This window comes from Chiloscyllium plagiosum, chromosome 30 (assembly GCF_004010195.1).
Source record: "Chiloscyllium plagiosum isolate BGI_BamShark_2017 chromosome 30, ASM401019v2, whole genome shotgun sequence".
NCBI classification, from domain to species: Eukaryota; Metazoa; Chordata; class Chondrichthyes; order Orectolobiformes; family Hemiscylliidae; genus Chiloscyllium; species Chiloscyllium plagiosum.
The window spans coordinates 20,024,460-20,051,834 of NC_057739.1; the positions used below are offsets into that span (position 1 = coordinate 20,024,460).

The window sequence follows — 27,375 nt, forward strand, 5'->3', positions numbered from 1 at the left end:
AGAGAAACAAAGTTACTTACAAATCAAGGAAAACAATTGATGATAGCAGAGAGACTGTTTAAGTTCTTCACTTGCTATCTTTGAGAGATGCTGAAACTGTTTCTGAACTTGGACAATCAATTCGCTTTAGTCAAAGCCAAATTAAGTCTGCAATGTATGAACCTCAGCTCCATAGTGGCACTTCTGACTCAGCCAGCAGGTTCAGACTTAAAGTTTCATTCCAGGGACTTGGGTACAATTTTCATAAACATTTCTGAATTACTGAGCACACTATACAGACCAAGATCACATCTATAAGATGAATCATTAAACAAAGGTCCACTCCCCTGTCAGATGGGGATAAAAGGTCCGATGGTACTTTCTTTTTAATAAAACAAAAGAGGAGCAGGGGCATTCTCCTGTGTGCCCTTGTCAACATCTGGTCCTCAATCAAGAATCAAAGGATTGCTAGTCATTGTATTGCTGTTTGAGAAACCTTGCTGCATAGAGGTTGACTGCCATGTTCTACATTTGATTTTAAATAAACCTCATTGTAACTCAAAGAATGTTACAGCCAAGGGTCATGAAAGGTGCTATATAAATGCAAGCCTGCCTTTCTCGTACTGACAAGATGTAGAGGGGGAAATAATTATCCTGTGCCAGTGACACTAGCTTGGGAATGCATAGTAAATACACATTTGCAAAGATGGGAGGAAGTTTGAAAGCTGCTCAATTAAAAACAAGGGCAATAAGCTTGCGCTCATGATAGCTTCCAAATTCCAATCCATCCATAAGTTTAAACCATCAGGGGAATTTAATACTAAATTGTTTCTGTTGGCAATCAGTTATTTGTTGCTGTAATGACATTACTCAAACTGTTCCATCAGGACTTTCAAACTTGATCAGCAACTGTGTTTTGATAAGAAAAGAAATATACAGCAAATTTTAAACCACTTTGGTTCTTGATTATAGTAAAGATGATGTCAGAAATCTTTACGGAAGTCAGAAACATCTACTTTAAAAGCACAGCTTTGGAAAGTTTCCTAAAGTCAGGATCCTCCAAAATGGCAACTGTTCACAACTGCAAAACAAAATCTCTTGACTATTGTTGTGATTTGGTTAGGTTGTTTACTTTTTTTCCCCCAAGTAGAGCCAACATGTTGTGCTAGTTACATGTATTCCTTATACATTCCATTTCTTTACAGAGATCGGAATTAATCATTTGTATGTACAAATCGACAGGTTGTCTGTCAGATTGAAAAATTATTAAGCAGCCGGATCTAAACCCCAACGTATAAGTATGAGTATTTAATTCAAGGTAAAATGATGTCCAGAAAGGAAAACTGTTAAGAAAAGAAAGATGGGATTCATGGGGAAGAGATGATGAGGACAAAAATTAAAATTAACCAAGCTTTGTGCCGTTTTAAATGAACGAGGCTCCGCATTTATAACATGAAATGTTCAAGAACGTAGAGTTTAATTCCCAGTAATTAAGACTTAGCACACCAACCAAAAACTTCCTTGTGTTCAAATACACAAGTTCTCACATTTTCTACACTGTTTGGACAGTAAGTACCACAACTTTGTGATGTTACCCATGCTTTTGAAAGCTGATGTAATTTCAGTGCGAGCTGCTGTGTGCATGAAAGAACTGATTTCCTTCTCCCTTTACAATTTCCAAATTTATATTGAGTGTCCATTTGGCCTCTTCTAAGAGGTGAAAAAGGGTTCCGTACCAGGTACATCTTTCTGGTACTCCCTAATTTTAAGAATTAAATTGACTGAGCTATAATGAAGACACTCAGTCCAAACCACATCCAACCCTCCTTTTCTTATCTGTTCTGCACAAGATTCCACACATTCTTATATGAAGATTACACATACATGTTTAAATCTAGTATACTGACATTTTAAAAGTTTCACAAGACGACTGGATTGGTTGGGTTTGCTTTCCTTGGAGCAAAAGGATGTTGTGGGGGGTATCTGAATGAGGTTTACAAAATTATGAGGCACAGACAGGATAGATTGTGAGAATCTTTTCTCCTTGCAGATGTGTCTAAAACCAGAGGGCATAAGTTAGTTGAGGAGCAAGTGGCTTAATGTAGGTCAGTGGAAGTATTTTTCACCTAGATGGGAGTAGAAATATGCAATGTGCTGCCTGAAAAGGGGAGTGGAGGCAGGTACTCTTGCAACAGCTAAGAAGCATCTAGATGGGCCAGGGCATTGTAGGCTATGGACTAAGTACAGGTAAATGGGATCAGTGTAGTTTGATGTTTGTTGGTTGAATTAGACAGAAATAGGCCCTTCAGCTCATCATATTACTGAATTTTCAGCCCAAGGTATAGGAAGGATGAAACGATGGATGTTTAAACAATCTCATGGACATCTCCTGTTGTAGACGTCAAATAAGGAAAGTGAGGCATATTACAGCCACTAGCTAGGACGTCATTAGGTTCTGTCCATCAGAAGCCAGACTTCCCCCACATCACCTCTCCTTCTGCCTCTCTCTCCTTCCAACTTACCCAGAGTCTCAACAAGATGCTCAGAAGCTCCTCTGAAAGGCAGATGCTGGAGCCCCACCCCACCTATGAATAGCTGACAGGAAGCCTTACAATCATGTGAAGAGAAAAAGGACAGCATTCAAGTTGGAAAGAATAAATCATGCAGAAGGATTGCAAAGAGAAATAGGGCAATTTAGTTAAGTCAGGAGTTATGAACCATTACCCACAAGCAACAAAATCATAGAAAAATGAAACACATGGAAGTAGTTACATATCAACGTAAGTGCAGATTAAACTATAACTCATGCATAGTCATTCTTCGGAAACACTTGCATGGGAAGGCAGATAGACGGCATCTGGCATGACTCATGTCCTGTATGGTCAGGCTTTTCTAAAGGACAGCAGATGCCAAGGAAATACTACTGCAACTTTACTGTATGCAAATATAGATAATGCCTCAAAAGAATATCCTCTCCCCTTTGGGGTTCCATGTTCAATGCAACTCTGAAATTTGATAAGACACAAGGTAATTATTTCTCTGGCTTGTGTCAATGAATCAATGAATACACAATACTGCTGGCAATTGACATTTGATTATTTCTGAAAAAAACTGTTGAATCTTTTCACCTTGTACTGATCATTCACAAGAATATTAAAGTTAAGTAAAACAACATTTTTATACTACACGTTGACTGGTTGGCAAGTGATTGGTAGAGAATGCACCAGTCAGACTATGATTGACAGTTCACTGCATAGCTTTGGTTAGATTTCAACCAAGCAAGTTGTCTGATCAGTTTATTCTTTAGGGTAATGGCTTGACCATAGAATGGCTGTCACCAATTTTGATCAGTTGAAACAGGAGCAGTACAGTGTGTGTGTTCTATCTGTCTGAACATAACAGGGCCCCATGTATTCACTTATTTGGCTTCCTTTAAGCACAATGCATCACACTGCATGTCAAACAGACAATCTTAAATTGGTCATCAGAATAATTCTAGTACAAGTGCGATTTAGCAAATGTTGCCTGATAAACAAAATCATACATCATTTGGAGTTTTGTAAGCACATGTTCATTTGGTGTGGTCAGCATCTTGCCTGTCACAAAGCCAAATTAATTCAATTTGCTTTGAATTAACACAAGGGTTATGCCATTTGATACAATCCCCCAGTCATAGAGTCAGAGTTTTAGCACAGAAACAGACCCTTTGGTCCAACTCATCCACGAGGCCAGATATCCTAAATTGATCTAGTCCCATCTGCCAGTATTTTCACCCATATTCCTCTAAACCCTCCCCTTTCAAAATGTTGTAATTGTACCAGCCTCTACTATCTCCTATGGCATCCTATTCCAGACATGCACCACCCTCTGTGTGAAAAAATTGCCTCCCAGTCCCTTTTAAATCTTTCTCCTCTCACCTTAAACCTATGCCTTTGAGTTTTGGACTCCCCTACCCTGTTCATGTCCTTCATGATTTTCTAAACCTCTATCAGGTCACTCCTCAGTCTTTGGGGCATCCAGCATATCTATTCAATATCATACTTGCACTGAAATGCATATATCACAAGATTGACTTAGGGGTTACGTAGAATGCTATTTTGGCTTGATGGAAGAGCAGATCATCTTATGCTGTATACTGCACACACATACAAATAGGCTCCAGGCTGGAAGGCAGAAAGCATACAGCAAAAATTCCCCAAAATCAAATCACTAACCTGCAATTGTTTAGCACCTTTAACATCACGAAATGTCCTGGCAAAGCACTGCAGAGGACATTATAAACCACAGGAGGAGATATTAGGTCAGTTGACCAAAAGCTGAGCCAAAGTAGTAAGTTTTTAAAAAGTTTCTTAAAAAGGAGGAAAGCAACATAGATACAGATAGGGATGGAATTCCAGATGTTGGGATCCATACAGCTGAAAGCATAGCACCAACAGTGGAGCAATTACAACTGGGAATGCAAAAGGAATCAGATCAGTGGAGCATGGATATCTTGGAGGACTGTGGGACTGGAAGAGCAGATATAGGCAAGCACAAGGACTTGGAGAGATGGGAAGAAACAAGGAGAACTTTCAAGTCAAGATATGGCTATGAATTAAGACAGCGTAAGCATATTGGATGATTTCAAATTGATGTAATGCAGAATGTGGGCGACCGGTCAGGAAAACGAAGTAATGAAGAAATGCAAAATGAAACAATGGAGAAAGAGATTTATCACAGCATGCCTATACTGAAAGTAATGTAAAAGATTGTGTGGAGCTGTGTGACAGAGTCCATGAGGCCAAGGATCTCATGTTCCAGACATGCTGTACTTCCAAACTTGTAACCTCTTCCAGCAGAAATGGAGAAACTAGAATTCTAACAATCACTGTAAAAGGTTATGAACAGTGATAAGGTGATATGCAGATGTTGATTGTTAACCTGGCAAAGACAGCAGCCTGTAGGAATTACCATTACAAGGGAGAAATTGGAGGACAATTCCCCCTACTGTGATTGAAACAAAGAAAATTTCATGACAATTTGCTTTGAACTTGGAACTACATGAAAACAGTATTATAAGTGAGAAGGGAATTAGTGAAGTACTAGAAAAGGAATACATTAGCATAGGGAACTAAAAGCAAGAAATGAAGATCAGAATCAATTCAGGTCGACAAACTAGTGCCAAGAGACAATTAGCTGATTAGCACCAACACCCATTCCCCACTTTGCTCCACATTCTCGTCCCATGAAATACAAACAAAATGATCCATTTGAGTAGTTTGTAATACTCAGAAAGACCAAGTTAAAATTCCATTACCATGTGTACTGTACACACTAGCTCCTTTCAGGGCAGTGACCTTATGAAAAACTTTCCCTTCCAAATTAAATCTGCACTCAAGTACAAGAACATTTGTACCAAAAATTACTTAATCCAAAAGGGAATCATTTAAAAAAAATTATAGTTTACGGAATGCCTGACACCACAAATTTTTGCATTGCATGCCTATCAGAACCTTTGACATCGTCTAACAGCTGAAAAGTGAAGAATCCTAGAAATATGAATCACTTAACATTTCTCAGAAAAATTGCCTTAAAAAAACTCAACGAGAAACCAAGGCTGAGAAAGGGTAATCGTTGAGATCAACCATTCCAGTTTTCTTCCCTTAGTGCGTGACCAGATCAGGGCAAAAGCAAATATTGGAGCCATATCACACCCAAAATAAAACAGTTAGTGAGTTGAGCCCCAGGGAATGGAATGTCATGTCCAATGATTACTTGCTTGTGAGAAGATATACAGTTGATTATAAGTTTACATTGCAGATAAAAAAAATCTAAATTGCACTTTCCTTCCAATCCCAACCCTTGAAAGTCTCTTTGACCTGTAGGAAGTGCAGCTTGGTCTTTGAGGTCAGGATAGGCAGCATTCCAAGAAGAATCGAGCATCTTTCTCTATGGCCATTGAACCTGTGGAGGCTGTCGTACAGATCTGGGTTCTTTGGCACTATCCCATTAGCTGACAGCCACAGAGGCCATTCTGAACAAAATGAAACTTACTTCAGTCCCTGCGAAATGCATCAACCAGAGAGACAAACAATTATACCAATCACAAGCAGCTATTGGATTAAGCCTTACCTCATGAGGCTCACAGATACATTTTGGATTGAATGCAAATATTCTCCCAGTCGAGGGACTGAAGTCTCTTAAATTTAGGCAATATTATTAAAATGTGTTAGAGCTGGATGAAGTACAAGATATGCAAACACAGCTGATCACAACTTTCATCTGGAGCAGGATTACTTCCTTGAAAGAAACTGTCTTCACATTTAAAGAAAATCAAGTCTCCGCACATCTCTGGATATTGCAGGGTGCATGCTCGCACACTAGAGGGAGCACAGAAGAGGTTGGTTGGGATATTGCCAGGAATGGAGAATTTTAGCTATGTGGAGAGACTGGACAGGCAGTGTTAATGAATTTGGAACAGGGGCAGCCAAATGGAGATTATAATTGAAGTGTTCAAAAATGATGAGCCTAGACAGTGGGAATATGTGGGACTTTACTTCAATTAACAAAGGGACGTCAGTAACCAGGGGCAAAGTAACTGGCAAAAAGATTTGAGGGGTTTGAGATAGACATTTTTTTCACCCAGGTGGTGATAGGGGGTGTGGAACACTCTGCCTAAATAGGAAGAAGGCCTCATAACTCTGAGATACACACAAGCCTCAATCTAGAGGGCAAGAAACCAATTGTGAGAAGGCAGAATTAAACCAGAAAGTCCTTTTCGCCCAGCACAGAGACGGTGGGATGAAAAGCCATCTTCTGTGCTGTAAATCTGTATTTCAATGCCCCTCAAACTAGATTTTAAGATTGAAGCAGCCTACTTTCTTCATGAACTCCCAGTGAGGGAGCCTCAAACTATGCCCGACAGATAGGTAACAGTCAAAGCTATTTTGACATTGGCGAAAGCATGTTCAACATTCCATGTGGTTTGAAAAATATTTCAATCCGAATCACTTAATGTGAGCTTTGCTCCTCTCCACTTCACTATTTAGAATGTTTCCAGATCAACATCATGGCAGTCAATTTCCTGAATCACTTGCAGAAATTATGCCAGACTGTCTGCATTAACCAAACCAACTGAAGCTTGCAGTGAAACTTTCTGTGCAGCTTATTGTCAGTGTTTTGAAATTTAAAAAATCTGCTTAAACATCAAGCACCACCAATAAAACCAAGAGGCCGATGTCTTCCATTGCCATGATTCAACAATGTCAGAGGATCTTTGCTCTACTCCCATAATTACACATGGCCATCGAGACCCTCACTCGCTTTAATTATGTACTATAGCGTTTACAACGCAAAAACAGGCCACTCAGGTTGGCTTTGTGCTGAGTATATGCCTCCAACATCTAACCCCATGAATGCATCCTAGTCCTCTCTCACTCTCTCAAGGCTTGATAGCTTCCCTTGAATGTGTCAGTAACATTAGTACCAACTATTAGCAGTGATAACTACTTTCAAATTCTAATCACTCTTTGGGGATAGTAAGGACTGCAGATGCTGGAAAGTTAGAGATGATTAATTGTGGAGCTGAAAAAAGAACAGCAGGTCAAGCAGCATCAAAGGAGCAGGACCTTTCATCGGGACGAAAGGTCCTGCCTGAAACGTCAACTCTCCTGCTCTTCTGACGCTACTTTACATGCTGTGCTTTGTCCAGCTCCACACTTTCTTAACCTCTGTTTGGGGACAGACATCTTCTCAATTCCACACTGGATATATGAATGACTGTCACAAATATACTAGCTCTGGTTTCAGGTTTTGAAGTGGAAACGACGAGCAGAGTTTTCACTGGAGATCAAAATGAGACTCAAAAACGTGCCCTGGTTGGGAACGTGGGGGAAGCAGTCATTCACTGGTGATTATGGTGATTATCCTCAGACTGGTCAATTCATGACAGTGGGTAGATTAGTGAACTTACATGTCCAACAGGTAAATGTGTAGATTCCATGCAATTTTGATTTTTGATACAGTGACCCTTAGGTGCTCGATGTCCTAATTACGTTTGATTAGTACATTTCAAAAACAGTAGGCATTGGGGAGCCAATAGAGGACTTGTCAACTCAAATACAGCAGCAGGATGTTCTCTCAGGTAAGCGAATGAGAGGGTGCCCCAAGACTGAGACAACCTTGCTCAACATTTTGGAAGCCTATAATGCACAAAGGCCTTTGCAGTGGATCCACCATTACTGCAGGGCTACCCATCAAACTGGGAAGTATGCAGCTGCTGCTGAAACCAGACCCCATTTCTCAGCCTGTTTTGGGTGTTGATGGTTTTTGTCTGCTGCTAGAGATCTACTGATTGGCACTGTCCTCATCTCTTCCACTGTCTCCCCAACCATCCATGGCAACCTGGAGGCTAATGGGAAAAATTTCAGTCACCTGACGATGGATCATTAGTTAATGGCTGAACTCTGATTTCTCCAGTTTCCTCATTTCCCCTCCCCCCACCCCTGTTCCTTGGATGCTGCCTGACCTGCTGCGCTTTTCCAGCAACACATTTTCAGCTCTCATTAGTTAATGGCTACTTGCCATTCCCAGGCATGAAGCTCTGCAGCTCTACATCCCTCCTCATACATTTCCAGAAAATTCGTTCCAAGGTGGAATACAGCTGGTGACCTGGGACATTGGGCAGGGGTGTAAACTTTCTCACCAGCCCCCAGTCACTTTCCTCATCTTCTCCAATCAGAGACAGAGACATTATATAATCTTAAAGCCCTTTATTAGTTATTGCTCTGTTTTCTCTTTATGACTTTTGAACCAGACCTCTTCAATCCTTCCTGAAAGTTACACTCCAGTAACACTTCCCCCATCTTTAATAATATCTTTTTTTATAATACAGAGACAATAATTGCTCACAATGCTATATAAGGGATCCCAGTTACAGCGATGTAGATACACAAGACCCAGGCAATCGGCGTGGGCTAGTAAGTGTCAAGTAACATTCATGCTCAGTGCTGGGCAATCATCCCCAATGTGGGGATCTAACCATCTCCACTTGACATTCAATGGCATTACAACCAATGGATTCTGCACGAACAATATGGGGGCTACCACTGCGCAGAAACTGAACTGGACAATCCATACACTGACGAGAGTGATAATAAAGCATAGCAGGTCAGGCAGCATCCGAGGAGCAGGCATGAGCCCTTCATCTAAACATTGTGGTGACAAGGTCAGAAGCTAAGATTCCTATGGAGAGGCACTGACATCCTACATCTCCCCATCCCCATACTCCCTCTGACTCCCCAAGCCTGTCCAGCACTGACAAAAACTAATAGATAGTGTGATGCAATACTCTCCACAAGCCTGGATGAATGCAACTCCAACAAAACAAAGTCAACACTATCCAGGACAAGTGACTGAGGAAAAATGTCCCTGAACAACAGGTTGTAGCTCCAGTTTCAGAAGAATTGCTTGTTCAAGAGGAATGCTCATGTGCACACTTTGTTTTAAGCAAAAAGAGCTCTGTGCAAACATTTGCGAGAGCTTTCAATTACATAACTGCAACATCAATCATTTTCATCTTGGTATCACCCGACTACCTCAGTTTAGCTGAGGTAACCATCAAACATGCCTTTTCCACCTTCAGATACTCCTCCAACACACTCCTGATGGTCTCCCCATGTTCAACCTCAACTTTAGCTCATTCAAAACTCTGCAGCCTACATCCCAAACTGCATTGGATGCCTTTACCCATCACACCTGTATTTGCTGATCTATACTGACTCTTGGCTGAGCAACACTGACTTAAAAATTCTCATCTGTTTTCAAAACCTCAACTGGTCCTGCCCTCCATATCTGCAATCCTCAAATTCTGGCCTCTCCAGCATCCCAACTATCGTTGGCCCATTGGTGACTATGACTTCAGCTGCATGGACCTTCAGCACTGGAATGGTCTTCCTAAACCCGTTTTATTCCCCAAAATAAGTTACATACATGTGATTGAAAACATTGCTTGCAATTTCTTGGCAGGATACTTCCTTTAAGCTCAAGTCTCCTTGTACACTCAAGCTTCAAGTTTTATTGTAACTTTGCCTGTAAGATGACCAGTTATTTCTCAAATACAGTAAATCTCAAGTGCAAGTTACACATACCTGAATTTTATGAAGTGAGAGAAATAGCTGCACTGAGGCTGGTATCCCATCAAGTCACCGTTTATTTACACATGACTAGACCTTGACTTTAATACTGCCTCTTCAGACCCAGCTACAGTGTCAATATCTCAGACGGTCCCCTTTTTATCCTCAGAAGCTCCCTAATTGAACCAGATGGGCGGCATGTTGGCTCAGTGGTTAGCACTGCTGCCTCACAGCATCCAGTCCCAAGTTCAATTCCAGCCTCAGGTGACTGTCTATGTGGAGTTTGCACATCCTCCCTGTGCCTGCGTGGGTTTCCTCTGGATGCTCTGGTTTCCTCCCACAGTCCAAAGATGGGCAGGTCAGGTGGATTGTCCATGCTAAATTGCCCATACTGTTAGGTGAATTAGTCAGAGGGAAATGGGTCTGAATGGGTTACTCTTTGGAAGGTCAGTGTGGACTGGTTGGGCCGAAGGGCCTGTTTCCATACTGTAGGGAATTTAATCTAATCGTTCTGAGGTCCAGCTGGCTGACCTCATTACAATTACTGCAGTGGAAAATACTCTGGAAAGTTGATGCGAGGTTGTCTGAAACGTTTCGAGCCTGACTTAGTTACGAATGCTTTTGGCCCTGCATGGACTACATAAAACCCTTGTTGAGAAAGTCTTCAATTTAATTATCTTCCATTATCCAGCTCCTGTCCTGTAATTTAGTCTCACTGCAGCATATAAATAGTTTAGGTATATAAACCATGCTTTTTTTTTTATTGACTCTGGCAGAAGACATGCACCTTACAGCCTTGTACTGTTATCTAATTGTAGACAATTATGGCAAGAACCAGAGCTAAAAGTTACAACCACCTGATGAAAGAGTAGTGCTCAGAAATCTAGGGCTTCCAAATAAACCTGTTGGACTATAACCTGGTGCTGTGATTTTTAACTTTGTCCATCCCATTCCAACACCGGCATCTCTAAGTCATAAGAACCAGAGCAGTGATAATCTTCTCAAAATGTGCAGCCCTGTACTTCATGTTGCACTACTCATTCTTCTCTATGCAAAGATCCTAATCTCACTTAAACTGCAGGGTCTCTCTGTTAACATCTGTCCTGTTCCAAGTGTCTGTTGCCCAGCACTGTGGTTTTATGTTGTAGCTGGTTCCAATTTCAGAGCTAGAGCTCTGCCAGGATATCAACACTATACGTGGCTTCGCCTAGTTTACATTGCCTTCACTCTGCAGGGTGCACTTTGCAGCATATTTCATTGCAGTGGGCAGACTGGGGTCTCTTTTCTTCTGCAGACTCCACAGCGTTTGCCAGAAAAATGCCAGAAAGAGGTTGAGGTGCCCGTGGCAAAATTAGAGAAAAGAGTTGAATGTGAAACAGTATTTAAAATAGAGACTCCAGCCAAAAGCAGCAGAAACATTAGCTGTGGAACAGAGATCCAAACCTGGAACATGGAATAAACTTAAATTACCTCAGATAATAATGGCTTTAGTAGGATAGCAGTTTAACATTTCCAAGCTATTTATATTGTACTACCTCCCAAGTGGTAACTTGGGAAAGAAAACGGACCAAAAAGTAACAAATGTTTTCTAAGTAAATGCTGGCACCATCCTTCTTTCCTTCTCTGGGTCTAAGGACCCACTTAGTTAACAACGGTAGAGGAATACCAATACAGAGTGTTAATGAGAAAAAAAACTCACCCTAAACTTTTTTTTTTGCATGATTGCATTCAGGTACAAGTTTCATTAGCAAATTAGACATTGCCATTGAGTTATACGGCATGGAAATAGACCCTTCGGTCCAACACATCCATGCCCACCAGATATCTAAATTAATCAAGTCCCATTTGCCAGCACGTGAGAGACCTGGAAGACAATTGGGAGACCTGTGGATGGAAGTCTTCACCCTACAAGACCCTAATATGTTCTGCCTTTTCACTCACTCAAATCCGTACGGAATCATCAGATTGGGTAAAGCTTAATGGAGGCTCACACTTTGAGAACCATTGTTTTATCGCGGCAGCATCTTCCAGTTCAGTCCAAAGGAAAGGCTGGTAGGTACAGGGACTGCTGGATGACTAAAGAAATTGAGGGTTTGGTTAAGAAAAAGAAGAAAGCATGTCAGGTATAGACAGGATAGATCGAGTGAATCCTTAGAATATAAAGGCAGTAGGAGTATACTTGAGGGAAATCAGGAGGGCAAAAAGGGGACATGAGATAGCTTTAGCAAATACAGTTAAGGAGAATCCAAAGGGTTTTTACAAATACATTAAGGATAAAAGGGTAACTAGGGAGAGAATAGGGCCCCTCAAAGATCAGCAAGGCGGCCTTTGTGTGGAGCTGCAGGAGATGGAGGGGATACTAAATGTGTATTTTGCATCAGCGTTTACTGTGGAGAAGGACATGGAAGATATAGAATGTGGGGAAATAGATGGTGCCTTCTTGAAAATGTCCATATTACAGAGGTGGTGGCACTGGATGTCTTGAAACACACAAGTGATCAATCCCCAGGATCTGATCAGGTGTATCCTAGAACTCTGTAGGAAGCTACGGAAGTGAATGCTGGGCCCCTTGCTGAGATATTTGTATCATTCATAGTCACAGGTGAGGTGCCAGAAAACTGGAGGGTGGCTAATGTGGTATCACTTTTTAAGAAGTGGTAAGGAAAAGCCAGGGAACTATAGACCTGTGAGCCTGACGTCAGAGGTGAGCAAGTTGTTGGAGGGAATCCTGAAAGACAGGATGTACATTTATTTGGAAAGGCAAGGACTAATTAGGGATAGTCAGCATGGCTTTGTGCGTGGGAAATCATGTCTCACAAACTGGATTGAGTTTTTTGAAGAAGTGACGAAGAGGATTGAAGAGGGCAGTGTGTTCGAAATGATCTATCTGGACTTCAGTAAGGCATTTGACAAGGTTTCCCCTGGGAGACTGGTTAGCAAAGTTAGACCTCATGGAATACAGGGAGAACTAGCCATTTGGATACAGAACTGGCTCGAAAGTAGGAGACCGAGGGTGGTGGTGGAGGGTTGTTTTTCAGACTGGAGGCCTGCGACCAGTGGAGTGCCACAAGAATCAGTGCTGGGTCCACTACATTTTATCATTTAATTAAATTATTTGGATGTGAACACAGGAAGTATAATTAGTAAGTTTGCAGATGACATCAAAATTGGAGGTGTTATGGACAGCAAAGAAGGTTACCTCAGATTACAATGGGATCTTGATCAGATGGGCCAATGGGCTGAGAAATGGCAGATGGAGTTTAATTCAGATAAATGTGAGGTGCTGCATTTTGGGAAAGCAAATCTTAGCAGGACTTATACACTTTACGCTCAGGTCCTAGGGAGTGTTGCTGAACAAAGAGACCTTGGAGTGCAGATTCATAGCTCCTTGAAAGTGGAGTCATAGGTAGATAGGATAGTGAAGAAGGTATTTAGCATGCTTTTTATTATTGGTCAGAGTATTGAATATAGAAGTTGGGAGGTCATGTTGCGGATACACAGGACATTGGTGAGGCCAATTTTGAAATATTGCGTGCAATTCTGGTCTCCCTGCTATAGGAAAGAAATTGTGAAACTTGAAAGGGTTCCGAAAAGATTTACAAGGATGTTGCCAGGATTGGACGATTTGATCTATAGGGAGGCGCTTTATAGGCTGGGGCTGTTTTCCCTGAAACATCAGAGGCGGAGGGGTGACCTGATCGAGGTTTATAAAATTACGAAAGGCATGGATAGGATAAATAGACAAAGTCTTTTCCCTGGGGTGGGGGAGTCCAGGACTAGGTGGCATACGTTTAGGGTGAGGAGGGAAAGATATAAAAGAGACCTAAGGGGCAACGTTTCCATGCACACATCACCTTCTGCATGAAATGAGCTGCCAGAGGAAGTGGAGGAGGCTGGTACAATTGCAACATTTAAAAAGCATCTGGATGGGTATATGAATAGGAAGGATATGGGCCAGGTGCTGGCAAGTGGAACTAGATTAGGTTGGGATATCTGGTCGGCATGGACAAGTTGGACTGAAGGGTCTGTTTCCATGCTGTACATCTCTATGACTCTGTATGATAGGTGCTACCTGTCACATTTAATTTATTGGAAACCTGACTCTCTCACCTCACACTTAAAAGAAATTGGAAAGACTGTACAAAGTCATTGATTCCATCAAGGGTATTGCTTCTACATGACAAAACAAATGACTCATATGCAAAAGTATTTTTTGACCAAAAAGTATATATGACCAAAAGTATTTTTTAAATTTATAAAAAGCAAGATAGTTACATCTTCCTCAATAGACCTAGCTCCCCCTAGCTTTCCAATGCAATCTTTATATCTGACTCTTGAAGCTGTTACAAAAGGCTGGGCCTGTTTTCATCAGCATGCCCAGAATTTCTTCAGTACAGCTCTTTCCTCCCAGAGATAACACACTTGAACTAGAAGTAGCAGATGGGATAAACATTGAAAACTCAACTGTCCAATTTGAATGCCTAAGCTTAGTGCAATGACATCACTTTGCTAGTACTGTTGTTGAGTCACAGTGCATGCCTTGCTATATAAATGCGGCATTTTTCACCATCCTTTGAAGTACTGCCACTACCATCATAGAAACATGTCTTATGGAAATAATTAGTCTTTATTAACTGTATATAATTCATTATACAAAAAGCTGATGGTTCACCTTTGGAATGTTCCCTTTAACAACTTAATTAAACTACTCCTACATCGGGTAGGGTGGTTAAGGCTGGCTTTACTAGACCTTTTCCTTTGCTTTCTTTGGCATACACACAATGAACTACTGGAATGCAGGAAATCATTAGGAAATTTTAACAGTGAAGAGATGACATTCAATTACAAGGCCAGCCAGCTTTGGGATTATATATCTTTTAACATTGACTTCAAATGGCTGATGGAAATACTGGACTTGCAGTCAAATGCACTAAAGATGTATTTTATAAAAGTATGGTGATGTAGAAGTACACCATATTACCAGAAGTAAGAAGAGGCCTCAGATGCCTAAAGGAATCAACTCTTCTTCACACTTATTAATAGCCTAGAATAGGATAGAAAGCCAGAGTGAAGTGATGGAGAGGCTCAAAGGCAGCAGGCTCAATGTTATTGGGGAGAAAGCTCAGCCCCAGGGGAGAGGTATACTGCATCTGCTCAGGGGAGGAGGACACTTCAAGTGAAGGAGGGCCATGGATAGGGTGAATAGCCAAGGTCTTTTCCCCTGAATGGGGGAATCCAAAACTAGAGGGCATAGGTTGAAGGCGAGAGGGGAAAGATTTAAAAGGGACCTAAGGGGCAAAGTTTTTCATGCAGAGGGTGGCGAGTCAATGGAATGAGCTGGAATAGTGGAGATTGGTATAATTACAACATTTAAAAGACATTTGGATGGGTATACGAATAGGAAAAGCTGAGGGGGTATGAGCCAAAGGCTGGCAAATGGAACGAGATCAATTTAGGATATCTGATTAGCATGGAGGAGTTGGACCGAAAGGTTTGTTTCCGTGCTATATCTCTCTATAATTGACTCTATAAATGGGATTTCAGTGTCAACAGTTAAGGGGTAATCCAGTTTGAGCTGTAATCGATTGGGCCAGAGATGTTTTTCTAAATGACAAATAGCTAGAAACAATGGAGATCCAAGAGAGACTTAGGGGTCCATGGACATGAAAATCAAATATCATAAACAAACGCAGTAAAGGTCGTTTACATCTGGAGAGCAAGAACATAAAACAGTGGAAATGATACTACAGAGACAGAAAATCCGGTCGGACCACAGTTGTTTTACTGTGTTTAGTTCTGGGCACTGTACCTCAGGAAAGCTTCACGGCAAGTACAGCACAGTTTACAGAATGATACCCTGACTTTAAGGTTAAAATGAGGGATTACACAAACCAGGCTGGCATACTTTGCAACATAAAAGATTTGGTGTCAATCAATCCAAGTTTAAGATGTCACAATTGAACGAACAACACAAATATTAGAGAATGCTTCTTCTAAGGCTTCCACGGCTAAGGAGCATAATGACAAAAATTAGAATCAAACCTTCCAGGAGAAATATTAGAGAACATTTATACACACAAAACGGGTAGAAATTCAGAATGCTGTTCCACAAACAGCAATTGATGTCAGGCCAATTGTTAATATTACACCCAAGACAGTGAAGGTGGCATTTGGTATGCTTGTCTTTACTGGTCAGTGCATTGAGTATAGGGGTTTGGAGGTCATGTTGCAGCTATACAGGACATTGGTTAGGCCACTTTGGAATACTACATGTAATTCTGGTCTCCTTGCCATAGGAGGGAATGCTGTGAAAGGGTTCAGAAAAAACTTACAATGACATTGCCAGAGTTGGAGGATTTGAGCTTATAGGAAGAGGCCGAATAGACTGGGGCTATTTTCCCTGGAGTGTCAGAGGTAAGATAACCTTATAGAGGTTTATAAAATCATGAAGGGCATGGAAGTGAATAGCCACAGTCTTCTCCTTTGAGTGCGGGACTTCAAAACTAGAGAGCATAGGTTGAAGGAGAGAGGGGAATGACTTAAAAAGGGACCTAAGGGGCAACTTTTTCACGCAAAGGATGGTGAGTATATGGAAAGAGCTGATGAAGGGCTTTTGCCCGAAACATCGATTTCGCTCTCCTTGGATGCTGCCTGAACTGCTGTGCTCTTCCAGCACCACTAATCCAGAATCTGGTTTCCAGCATCTGCAGTCATTGTTTTTACCATATGGAAAGAGCTGCCAGTGGACGTGATGACGTTTGGTAGAATTACCACATTTTAAAAGGCATCTGGATGGGTGCATGAATAGGAAAAATTTAGAGGGATATAGGTCAAATGCTGTCAAATGGGACTAGGTTAATTCAGGATATCTGGTCAGCATGGACGAGTTGGACAGAAGGGTCTGTTTTAATACTGTACATCTCTATGACTCTAAGATTAATAGACTCTTGCTAACCATAAAATATTAAGATACATAGGGCACAGGCAAGTATACAGGGAGTTCAGTTGAAGTCAGTCACTGACTGACAGAAGAGACTTCAGGAGATAAAAGGTTTACTCTTCTGTTCCTAAACTAATATGTAGACACAGAGCATTCTTACCAGTATAATATTTTACACCAGCAGGAAAATTTCCATGGGTGCAATAGAGCTACCAGCTGCAGACAAGGCAAGTCAACCACAATTAGCATTCAAATTCTTAACAGGAGTCATTTGAGTCAAAAGTTGTCTGGGTCATGCTGGATTGGTGCAAGGAATTTTGAGTGAAAAACAAAACAAAAACTCAGGAAATGTGTTTAGTGATGAGAACAATGCAGAAAAGGAGACCTGCTGAAAGACCTCACTCCCAGGGATGGGGGTGGTGCAGGAATTTCACAAAACAAATCCACTCCAACAGAAGAGTGCTGTGCTGAGCAAACCTTCCCAGAGATGGGCAGGATGTGTTTATTGTCTCGAACTAGTCATATTCTCTTACAGGTTTCCATTACAGTTTCAGAATATGCAATGCAACTCCAAAAAAAATGTAAATTTACTTCACAGAAACAGAAGGAAAATGTTGGCGCACCTCTTTGCATCAAATTGTTTCCTAATTCTCTGCCTTCTAAAATTCTGTTAACTTAAAATCAAACTAGAAATAAAGACAGTCATGGATTTTAGTTTGTTCACATATGAATGAGGTAAAACCCATACACTGGGGACATTTTGTTTAGTCTGTCTGCAAATGTTCTTGCATCTGATCAAAGTAGCCCATCACAGAGCAACTGGTCAATTTCAACAAAACATGCAAACTGAAGATATGTTCAGTGCACTGCTTTCTGCATGTGATATCCAGTTATCCTACTTCTAAATAAACAGGCCTGTGGAATCTAGCTTGCCTACCAAGTGCCAAGTAAACACCAAACAAGTTGAGAGGTAAATGACCGCTTTCAGTACCAATGTATAAGAAGCAGAAAATCCTTGATAAATTTATTGCTTGTTAATTAAGTGGTATTTTAATAGCTTGACGCATCTCCAAGTTCTATCTCCAGCTGGCCTCAGTGACCATGAAAAAGGAATTGCATTATTTCGATTTAAGAATGCCAAAGAATTTGAAAATAATTTTCTTAAAAACATTAAAATTCTCCCTTAATCTCGTGTATATCCCAATCTTTCTGTAAAGTTATAAACAGTGAATACAATCTTTTCAAAATAAAAAGCCATAAAACTATTTCGCAACAGTATGATCGGTTCCTAAGCCTGGATAGTTGTTACTAGAGCCAGAACGAAACAACCCAGAAAGGTGAAATCCTCACTAATGACCCTAACAGACTCTTTTTGCCAGCTTTCTTCAGAAGTCAGTGCCATCACTTTGCTACTGATCATAATACTTGACCATCGTTTAATCACAAATGTCTCATGGGTGTGGCAAGCAAGCAATTATACTTTTAGCTCGGGTTTAAATGCTGTCTAAATTCATGGGAGCCAAGTTTGCCTTGTCATAATGACCTTTAAAATTAAGTGGAGCAATTTTACCAGAGCCACAGCAAACAAATCTTAAAAAGTCATCATCAGCAGTAACTTGACAATGTCATATGGGAATAAGATCAGTCGTGATGCCCATTTTGTGGTATTCAAAGCTTAATGGTGCAATGCTTGCTCAAGTAGGTATATAGAATGCATAAGGGGAGCAGAAATTAATTTGCCACACGAATTTTATTCTATACGTGCCATGTGCTTGATGGTGACACCAGAAGTCAAACAGTCAAAACTCTCCCGTTCCCCAAAAACCAATATCTTTTCAACATGAGCCAAGATCAGAGAATTACAGAATCCCTACAGTGCAGAAACAGGCTATTCAACCCAAGTCCACACAGACCCTCCAATGAACATCCCATCCAGACCAACCCCTGCATCCTGTTCCCTGACCCCGCAGTGGGTTTTTTTTAAAACCATGGCTACCCCATCTATCTTTTACGCCCATGGACAAGGGGCATTTTTTTTTAAAAATGTGACCAATCCAACTAACCTGCACATCTTTGGACTGTGGGAGGAAACTAGAGCACCCTGTGGAAATCCATGCAGAATTGGGGAGAACATGCACACTCCACACAGATAGTCATGCGAAAGTGGAATTGAACCCAGGTCTCTGGCACTGTGAGGCAGGCTGAGCCACTGTGCTGCCCATAAGATTACAGACTGTCAGATAGTTCGGAGTTTTGAGCAATGAAAGGGAGTGAATCAATGATTCCTGTATTTTTGTCATTTAATTAAAAGATACTTCTAACGACCAGTATAATACAATTGATTTAGATACAAAACACCCTGTCTTCACCTTGGCTTCCAGAAATAGGTTCCTCCAGCAGCATGGGGCTCCTAACTTTCATATGCTACAGAACAAGCAATGCAACAAGTCACTGGTTTAGTGCACTTTAAACATGGGTTTTTTTTTTCCCTTTTCATGACCTGCATCTGCTACAACTAGAGAATATAATTTCCTCCTATCCCAGTGATAGATATTGACTATAAGTAAAATGCTGCATGCTATACAGACCAGGCTCCAATGAGTATATATTGCAAGAACAAAACTATTATTCTTGTTCTTTTACAGAGTGCTATTTTGATTAAGGACACTCATTTGTGCTGCAAAACAAAAGAAACATCAGCTAAAAATTTCAAAGAACCATTGTTTAAAAAAAAAGTGTCTGATCATGCCACGTTGACAAGGTTCAACATTAAAGGGACAGACTGATTATATTTTGATTGAAGACAGTAACAATTCAGCTACAGTTTAAAGCTCCGCTAAAAACTCATTTTACAAATTCAAACAGATGCATCTGCAGATAGAACATAAACATATAACAGTACAGTACAGGAACAGATCATTCAGCCCACCATGTCTGTACTGACTACAATGTCAGTCTAAACTAATCCTATCTGCCTGCACATGGTTCACATCCCTCTATTCTCTGCCTGTTCATGTATTTCTCGAAATGCCTCTTAAATCTTGCTACCACATCTGGTCCTATCACCTCCCCGGTAGCATGTCCCAGGCACGTACCACCCTCAAAATAAAATTTGCCTTGCACATCTCCTTCTAAATTTCTCCCCTCTCACCTTAAATCTATGCCCCCTAATATTTAACATTTACACTCCAAAAAGACACTGTCTATCCACCCTCTCCATTTTATACACTTCTTTCAGGACACCCCTCAGCCTCTGATGCTCGAACAAAAACAATCCAACCTTATCTAACCTCTCCTTACAGCTAATATATTCCAATCCAGGCAACAGCTAGGTAAACCTCTTTTGCACTCTCTTCAAAGTATCTACATCCTTCCAATAGTGTCATGACCAGAACTGCACATAATACTCCAAATGTGGCCTAATTAAAGTTTTACACAGCTGCAACATGACTTGCCACCTCTTATACTCAATGCCTTGCCCGATGGTGACAAGCATTACATAAGCCTTCTTTACCACCTCATTCATTGTCTTGTGATCGTTACAGAAAAGTGCATAAACTAACTTCAACACTCTTTCAAATTTACAGCTTGAAGTCAAGATCGCATTGACATATTGCTGTCAATCCTCTGCATGGGCAGCAGAAATCTATCCAGTTCACTTACATTCCCAAATTTTATGATTAAACTATAAACAGGCAAAACATTTGAAACACAAACAAGGGTTAACGTGATAGGCAAACTAATTTGAATCTCCTGATTACACAGATCGCACACCCATGACATGGCACAATATTAAACTAAAGAGATTATTAAAGTCCAAAGGCGTGGGCAAGGGTCTGGCAGATGGAGTACTGTGTTGGCAAATGTGAGGTCATGCAATTTGGTTGGAATAACAGCAAAATGGACCATGATTTAAACGGTGAAAAACTGCAGCATGCTGCTGTGCAGAAGGACCTGTCCATGAATCACAAAAAGTTGGTTTGCAGGTGCAGCAGATAGTGAAGGTAAATGGAATACTGTCCTTCATTGCTAGCTGGATGGAGTTTAGAAACAGGGAGGTTATGTTACAGCTGTAAAAAGGGTGCTGGTGAGGACACACCTGTAGTACTATGCCCAGTTTTGGTCTCTTTACTTCAGAAAAGGTGTACTGACACTGGAGGGCCTGCAGAGGAGGTTCACTATGTTGATTCCAGGGTTGAGAAGGTTGACTTATGAGGAGACATTGGGTAGACTGGTACTATATTGATTAGCGTTTCAAAGAATGGGGGGTGGGGGGGGGGGAATCTTTTAGAAACATAAGAAATTATGAACAGAATAGGTAAGTTATAAACAGGGAGGTTATTTCCACTGGCAAGTAAGACTAGAACGAGGAGGCACAGCCTCAAAATAAGGGGTAGCAGATTTAGGATTGAGCCGAGGAGGAATTTCTTCACCCAAAGGGTTGTGAATCTGTGGAATTCCCTGCCCTGTGAAGCAGTTGAGGCTACCTCATTGAATGTTTTTAAGCGAGATTTTTGAACAGTAAAGGAATTATGGGTTACGGCGACAGAGTGGGGTAAGTGGAGCTGAGTCCACTCAGAAAAGATCAGCCATGATCTTACTGAATGGGGTAGCAGAGGCCAGATCACCTACACCTGCTCCTGTTTCGTATGTTCTTATGACTATCACTAGGTGTTTGCATGGACAACCACTCCCAATAGTATATTGGGCCAGTACACATGTTCCTGCACTGGAAATAACCAGACCAGATTTGCATGATTTGTCAATATCTCATGAGCTTCACTTGAAAAAGCTTGATCTTTGAACAAGTTACACTTAATAAAAAGTCACATGTCATCAACACCTTACCATTAAGAGACCAGAGAAAACAGCGATTGCAAACAGAAATGAAGTGGAGAGACAACTTACCATTGTTAAGGTGGCGAACACAGTCCTGAAACACAGCATGCCACTTCTGCTGTTCTTTCTCTGATATAACACAGAAGTAGTAATGCTGCTCATATGGGTGCCATAAGATGGTGCGATACTCAGTTGGCCACTTCAGAAATGGAGAGTTGCTGGCTTTTCCTTTGATTCCTAGAGAAAAAGGAAACATTGCACTATTTATTTGGCATGAGATCCTTTCTCTTCACTGCATTACCTTCATATCCCTCCTCTTGGGTCATCACACTATATTCAGCACAAAGATAGTAAGTAAAGATAGTTAAGCTCTAAAATGACCACAGGATGCAGAGGGAAACTAGGGAATTAACTTAGTCATTTTTTTTCATTTTGTTAAAAAAAGCATCTTTGCTTCAACTGAACTTCCCAAATGGCAAGGACAGAGTTGAAAATTATATGCGCAAGGATGACAAGTACAAATCTTTACTTTCCAATATTATTGACAAATTCAAAGCTGAGCTTCATCCAACTTTGCAGCTGTATGAAAGTTGAATACAAACATAATGCAGCTTCCACTACAATACACTGCACGCTGTGGTTCTATTCTGTTGTCCAAAACTTCACCAAAATCATTTGTCTGACCCGCATCACTCCAGAAAGCAGAAATCTGACTTGAGGAACTGTAACATTTAGCTACCTCGAGATAGAAAAGTGCTCACCAAAACCAGAGCAAATTAGTCAAATGATCTTTTCCAGTTTCATTCTTCTATTAGACACTGAGGATATTTGTCTTAAGTGCTGTTGCAGGAGATCAGAAAAGAGCACATCTGCTTCAAAGCCTCAGCTCCAATGAGCAAGTATGAACAACTGGAGGTCAAAAATTACATTTGACAGGCTGAAAAATAACTATTGAACAACCTCAATTGACAATTTTACATTGACAATTAAAAACTGCGGCAATCCTGAAATCTCAGTAACAAAAGAGGAAAATGTTGAGCTGCCTATTTTAACTGCAGGGCCCTGTATCTTTATGGCTTTCCATCCTTACAAATGACTTTGAAAAGCAAGCAGCCTTGCTAGCAGTTCACCTGGGTTCATTGACAAAGGCGTCAACATGAGCTTAAATGTGTGCAATAAGACAATAGCCCCCCAGTGACAAACAAACCAAGTATTTCAGGTTTAAGAGAAGAGGTGGGAGGGACACAGTTTATTTAAGAGGATGAGCTGCAATCCAAAAGAACAGACACAGTAAATAATCCAATATTCAAACATCCTTTACACATAAATTCATTATATTGAGGTGGCTTTTGAAGGTTTGATAGTCGTAGAATAGGATTTCTCAATTTCCTCTCCAAGGTTACTTCACTCCTCATCCCACTTCTTCATTAGCCTCACTTTCCTTGACAATCCCACAAGTGATTTCTCATTCTTTCTCCTCTAACATGAGGAAGAGCCAAATCACAGTACTAAGAACTTCAAAAAGAATAAACACAGTCTCCCAATTTCCTTCGATCTTTATCAAGCTAAATATTGCAAATTCAAGTATTCTGGAAAAAAGTCATATTGGACTCGAAAAATTAACTTTCTTTCTCCACACATGCGGGCAGGCCTGCAGAGTCCCACTAGCAATTTCTGGTCGTTTCTTCAATCGTCTTCCCTTGACAATCTCCAAGCTTTTAAACCAGCTTCTACTCCCTTCAACTTTGATGTTCTACAACATACACTTTTTATTTTTTAAAAACTAGAAAAACAGTTTCTTTGAAAGATGTGCCAAAAAAGCGAACGAAAGGATAGATCAGGGTACCTTCTAGAGGATATGAAGTTAAATACAGTGGATGTTCAAAGAGACTTAGAGTTTAGGTGCATAAGTCATTAAAATGTCACAAAGTGCAAAATATGATCAAAAAAGCAAATGCAATGCTGACCTTTATGATTAGATTAGATTAGATTACTTACAGTGTGGAAACAGGCCCTTCGGCCCAACAAGTCCACACCGCACCGCAGAAGCACAACCCACCCATACCCCTACATTTACCCCTTACCTAACACTACAGGCAATTTAGCATGGCCAATTCACTTGACCTGCACATCTATGGACTGTGGGAGGAAACCGGAGCACCCGGAGGAAACCCACGCAGACACGGGGGGAACGTGCAAACTTCACACAGTCAGTCGTCTGAGGAGGGTATTGAACCCGGGTCTCTGACGCTGTGAGGCTGCAGTGCTAACCACTGTGCCACCGTGCCGCCCACATTTATATCTAGAGAACTGGAGTACAAGAATACTCAAGTTATGCTGCAGCTGATAAAACTCTGGTCAGACCCCACTTGGGTACTGAGCGCAGATCTGGGCACTACACCTTAGGAAAGATATGTTGGCCTTGGAGAGAATACAGTGTAGGTTTATTCACATTCGGCTCCTCTATTCTTCCTGCTAATGTGCACATTATATTCTGACAAGTTTTTGACCACTTCTTAAATTTGTGTATATCACTCTTTATAATGACACAGAGGAAAGAAGCAAATGTACTGTAGCCATAGTTGCAGGTGAAAAATTTACATGTATTTGGAAAGGCAAGGACTGATTAGGGATAGTCATCATTGCTTTGAGTGTGGGAAATCATGTCTCACTAATTGAGTTTCTTGAAGTAACAAAGAAGACTGATGATGGCAGAACTTTGGACGTGGTCTATATCTGTACAAGGCTCTGCATAGTAGACTAGCCAACAAGGTTAAATGACATACAAGGAGAACTAGCTATTTGGAAATAGAACTACCTTGAAGATAGGAAGCAGAGGGTAATGGAGGAGGGATGCTTTTCAGACTGGAGCCTGTGACCAGTGGTGTGTCCAAAGATCAGTGCTGGGTCCACTGCTTTTTGTCATTTATATAAATGATTTGGATGTGAACATTGGAGGTATAGTTAGTAGGTTTGCAGATGACACCAAAGTTGGAGATGTAGTGGACAGTGAAGATGATTACCTCAGAGTACAAAGGGACCTTGATCAGGTGGGCCAATGGGCCAAAGAATGGCAGATGGAGTTTAATTTAGATAAATGTGAGGTGCTGCATTTTGGAAAGGCAAATCAGAGCAGGACTTAGACACTTAGTGGTAAGGTTCTGGGGAGACTTTGGAGTGCAGGTTCATAGTTCCTTGAATGTGGAGTCATGGGTAGCCAGGATACTGAATAAGGCATTTAGTATACTTGGCTTTATTGGTCAGTGCTTTGACTATAGGAGGTCATGTTGCGGCTGTACAGAACATTGGTTAGGCCACTTTTGGAATATTACATTCAATTCTGGTCTCCCTGTTATAGGAAGGATGCTGCCAAACTTGAAAGGTTTCAGAAAAGAGTTATATGGATGTTGCCAGGGTTGGGGGTTTTGAGCTATAGGGAGGGGTTGAATAGGCTAGGGCAATTTTACCTGGAGTGTCAGAGGCTGAGGGGTGACCATATAGAGGTTTATAAAATAATGAGGAGCACAGACAGGGTAAATAGCCAAGTTCTTTTCGCCAGGGTGAGGAAGTACAAAACTAGAGGGCATAGGTTTAGCGAGAGAGGGGAAAGATTTAAAGAGGACCCAAGGGGCAACGTTTTCAACAGAGGGTGATGCATGCATGGAATGAGCTGTCAGAGATGGTGGTGGAGGCTGATATAATTACAGCATTTAAAAGGCTTGTGGATGGGTATCTGAATAGGAAGGATTGAGGGGGATATGGGCCAAATGCTGGCAAACGGGACTCAATTAGATCAGGATATCTGGTCGGCATGGATGGATTGGACCGAAGGGTTTGTTTCTGTGCTGTATCTCTCTAGGACTCCGACTCTAAATGCCTTCTGAAAAGGTTTTCCAACATCCTATCGAGTCCAGCGGACTTATCGTTCTTTAGCCCCAATAGTTTCCTTTTGTCCCTAATAGACACAACATCCTCCAAGACAAAGCAGTTAAACCGTTATCAAAGGATCATGAAGCCTTTGAACGTAGCTGTTTGAAGCAATCTGAAGGCCAAGGGTACAATGCTTGAAAAATTGAGCCATTTCCTGGATTGGGGCACAAATCAGTCAAATTGTGGCCTTGTTTTGACAGCAAATGGGGAAAAAAGACCTCAAAGTAACAATGAGAAAGAGGAGAATTTCAGGATTTAGGCTTCCCTTTTAGTTCAGCCTGGACTGAAGAGTTCCAATTTCCACAGAAGTGCAGTTAAATGAGGCATTAATGTATAAATCTCATTTGATCAGGAAACAGACTACAACTGAAAGCAGAAAATATTGTTTATTGCCAGTTTTCAGTTTTAAAATAGAAGAACGAACATGTTACTTAGACATTAATTACAGTGCATCTCCTTTAATCCTTTTCAATTTCTGAAACCACTCCATTAACATTAATGCAATTTTAAAATGTAGCTACTGCGCAGAATTAAACCTGCAACAAAACACATTCTGTCTGATGTCAGCATACATGAACATAAAGGAGCAATGGGCTTGGCAATCTTTCAGATTGGCACCAGGTCAACGGTTACCTAAATTATTTATAATTTATAAAGTTTGGCACTGGAAAGAGAAGTGTCAGCGTAGAGCACACAGCATTAAGTTTGCTTGCATCTGCCTCAAGAACAGGTTATTGCTTACAATTTGGGTCAAATCTAATTGGGCTAAAGTGTGAAGATCACTATTGTTAAGAGATCAGAAATGTTGAAGAACAGGTGAATAATTGCGTACAAAAACTGCTTACCTTAAAACAGAAAAATGGAGTCTGGCTGAAAAAAAGGGGAGGATCTGAAAGCACCTCAAATAATATTGGAGGATGTGTCTGGATGAATTATCTGATCAAAAATATCATGTTTATGTGGTAGGGAGGAAGGAGAGAAACAGATGAAGTGGGGGTGGTGAAAGCAAAATCAATAACAAAAGGAAAAGGCCTGAAAAATGAGAACACAATACTGAAGATTCATTCTTACTTTGGCACATCAAGTTGTCACTTGTCCAATTTCCTCCTTTATGTACGAGGAACACAGACAGGGACATCAACAAAATGGAGGTGAAGGAAGTCAATTAATGACCTGATTAAGCCTTATTGTCTTTTGGGCAAAAGTGAGGACTGCAGATGCTGGAGATCAGAGTCAAGTTTAGAGTGGTGCTGGAAAAGCACAGTAGGTCAGGCAGCATCCGAGGAGCTGAAAAATCAACATTTCAGGGAAAAGCTTTTGTCTTTTGTCAGTTTTGTACTTCTTTGCCAACTGAGTTTTTTTTACAGTCACTATTACTGCAATGTGGTAAATTGAGGAGAGGAGTAACATTGCAAGCAGTGGAAGTGTTGAAGTGGTTCCAGTAAAAACCACAATTCTATGAATAGTGAGTGGTGAATGGTCTGTAATGGGAGGATTTTGGTTGTATTAAAAAGTCACCTGGGGAATAGCTTTCCTTTAATTTCAAAAGTTGTCTTCTAATTGCATTTAGTCAGT

General features: G+C 40.9%; 1 protein-coding gene across 1 annotated transcript in view; it reads right to left on the reverse strand.

Annotated features, from left to right (window-relative positions):
* Positions 1 to 27,375, reverse strand: part of niban2a (niban apoptosis regulator 2a) — a 193,445-nt gene that overhangs the window by 50,387 nt on the left and 115,683 nt on the right. The window contains exon 5 of the mRNA XM_043720003.1: positions 21,940 to 22,107. Coding sequence (XP_043575938.1) covers positions 21,940 to 22,107 — 168 coding nt within the window. The remainder of the gene's footprint in view (positions 1 to 21,939; positions 22,108 to 27,375) is intronic.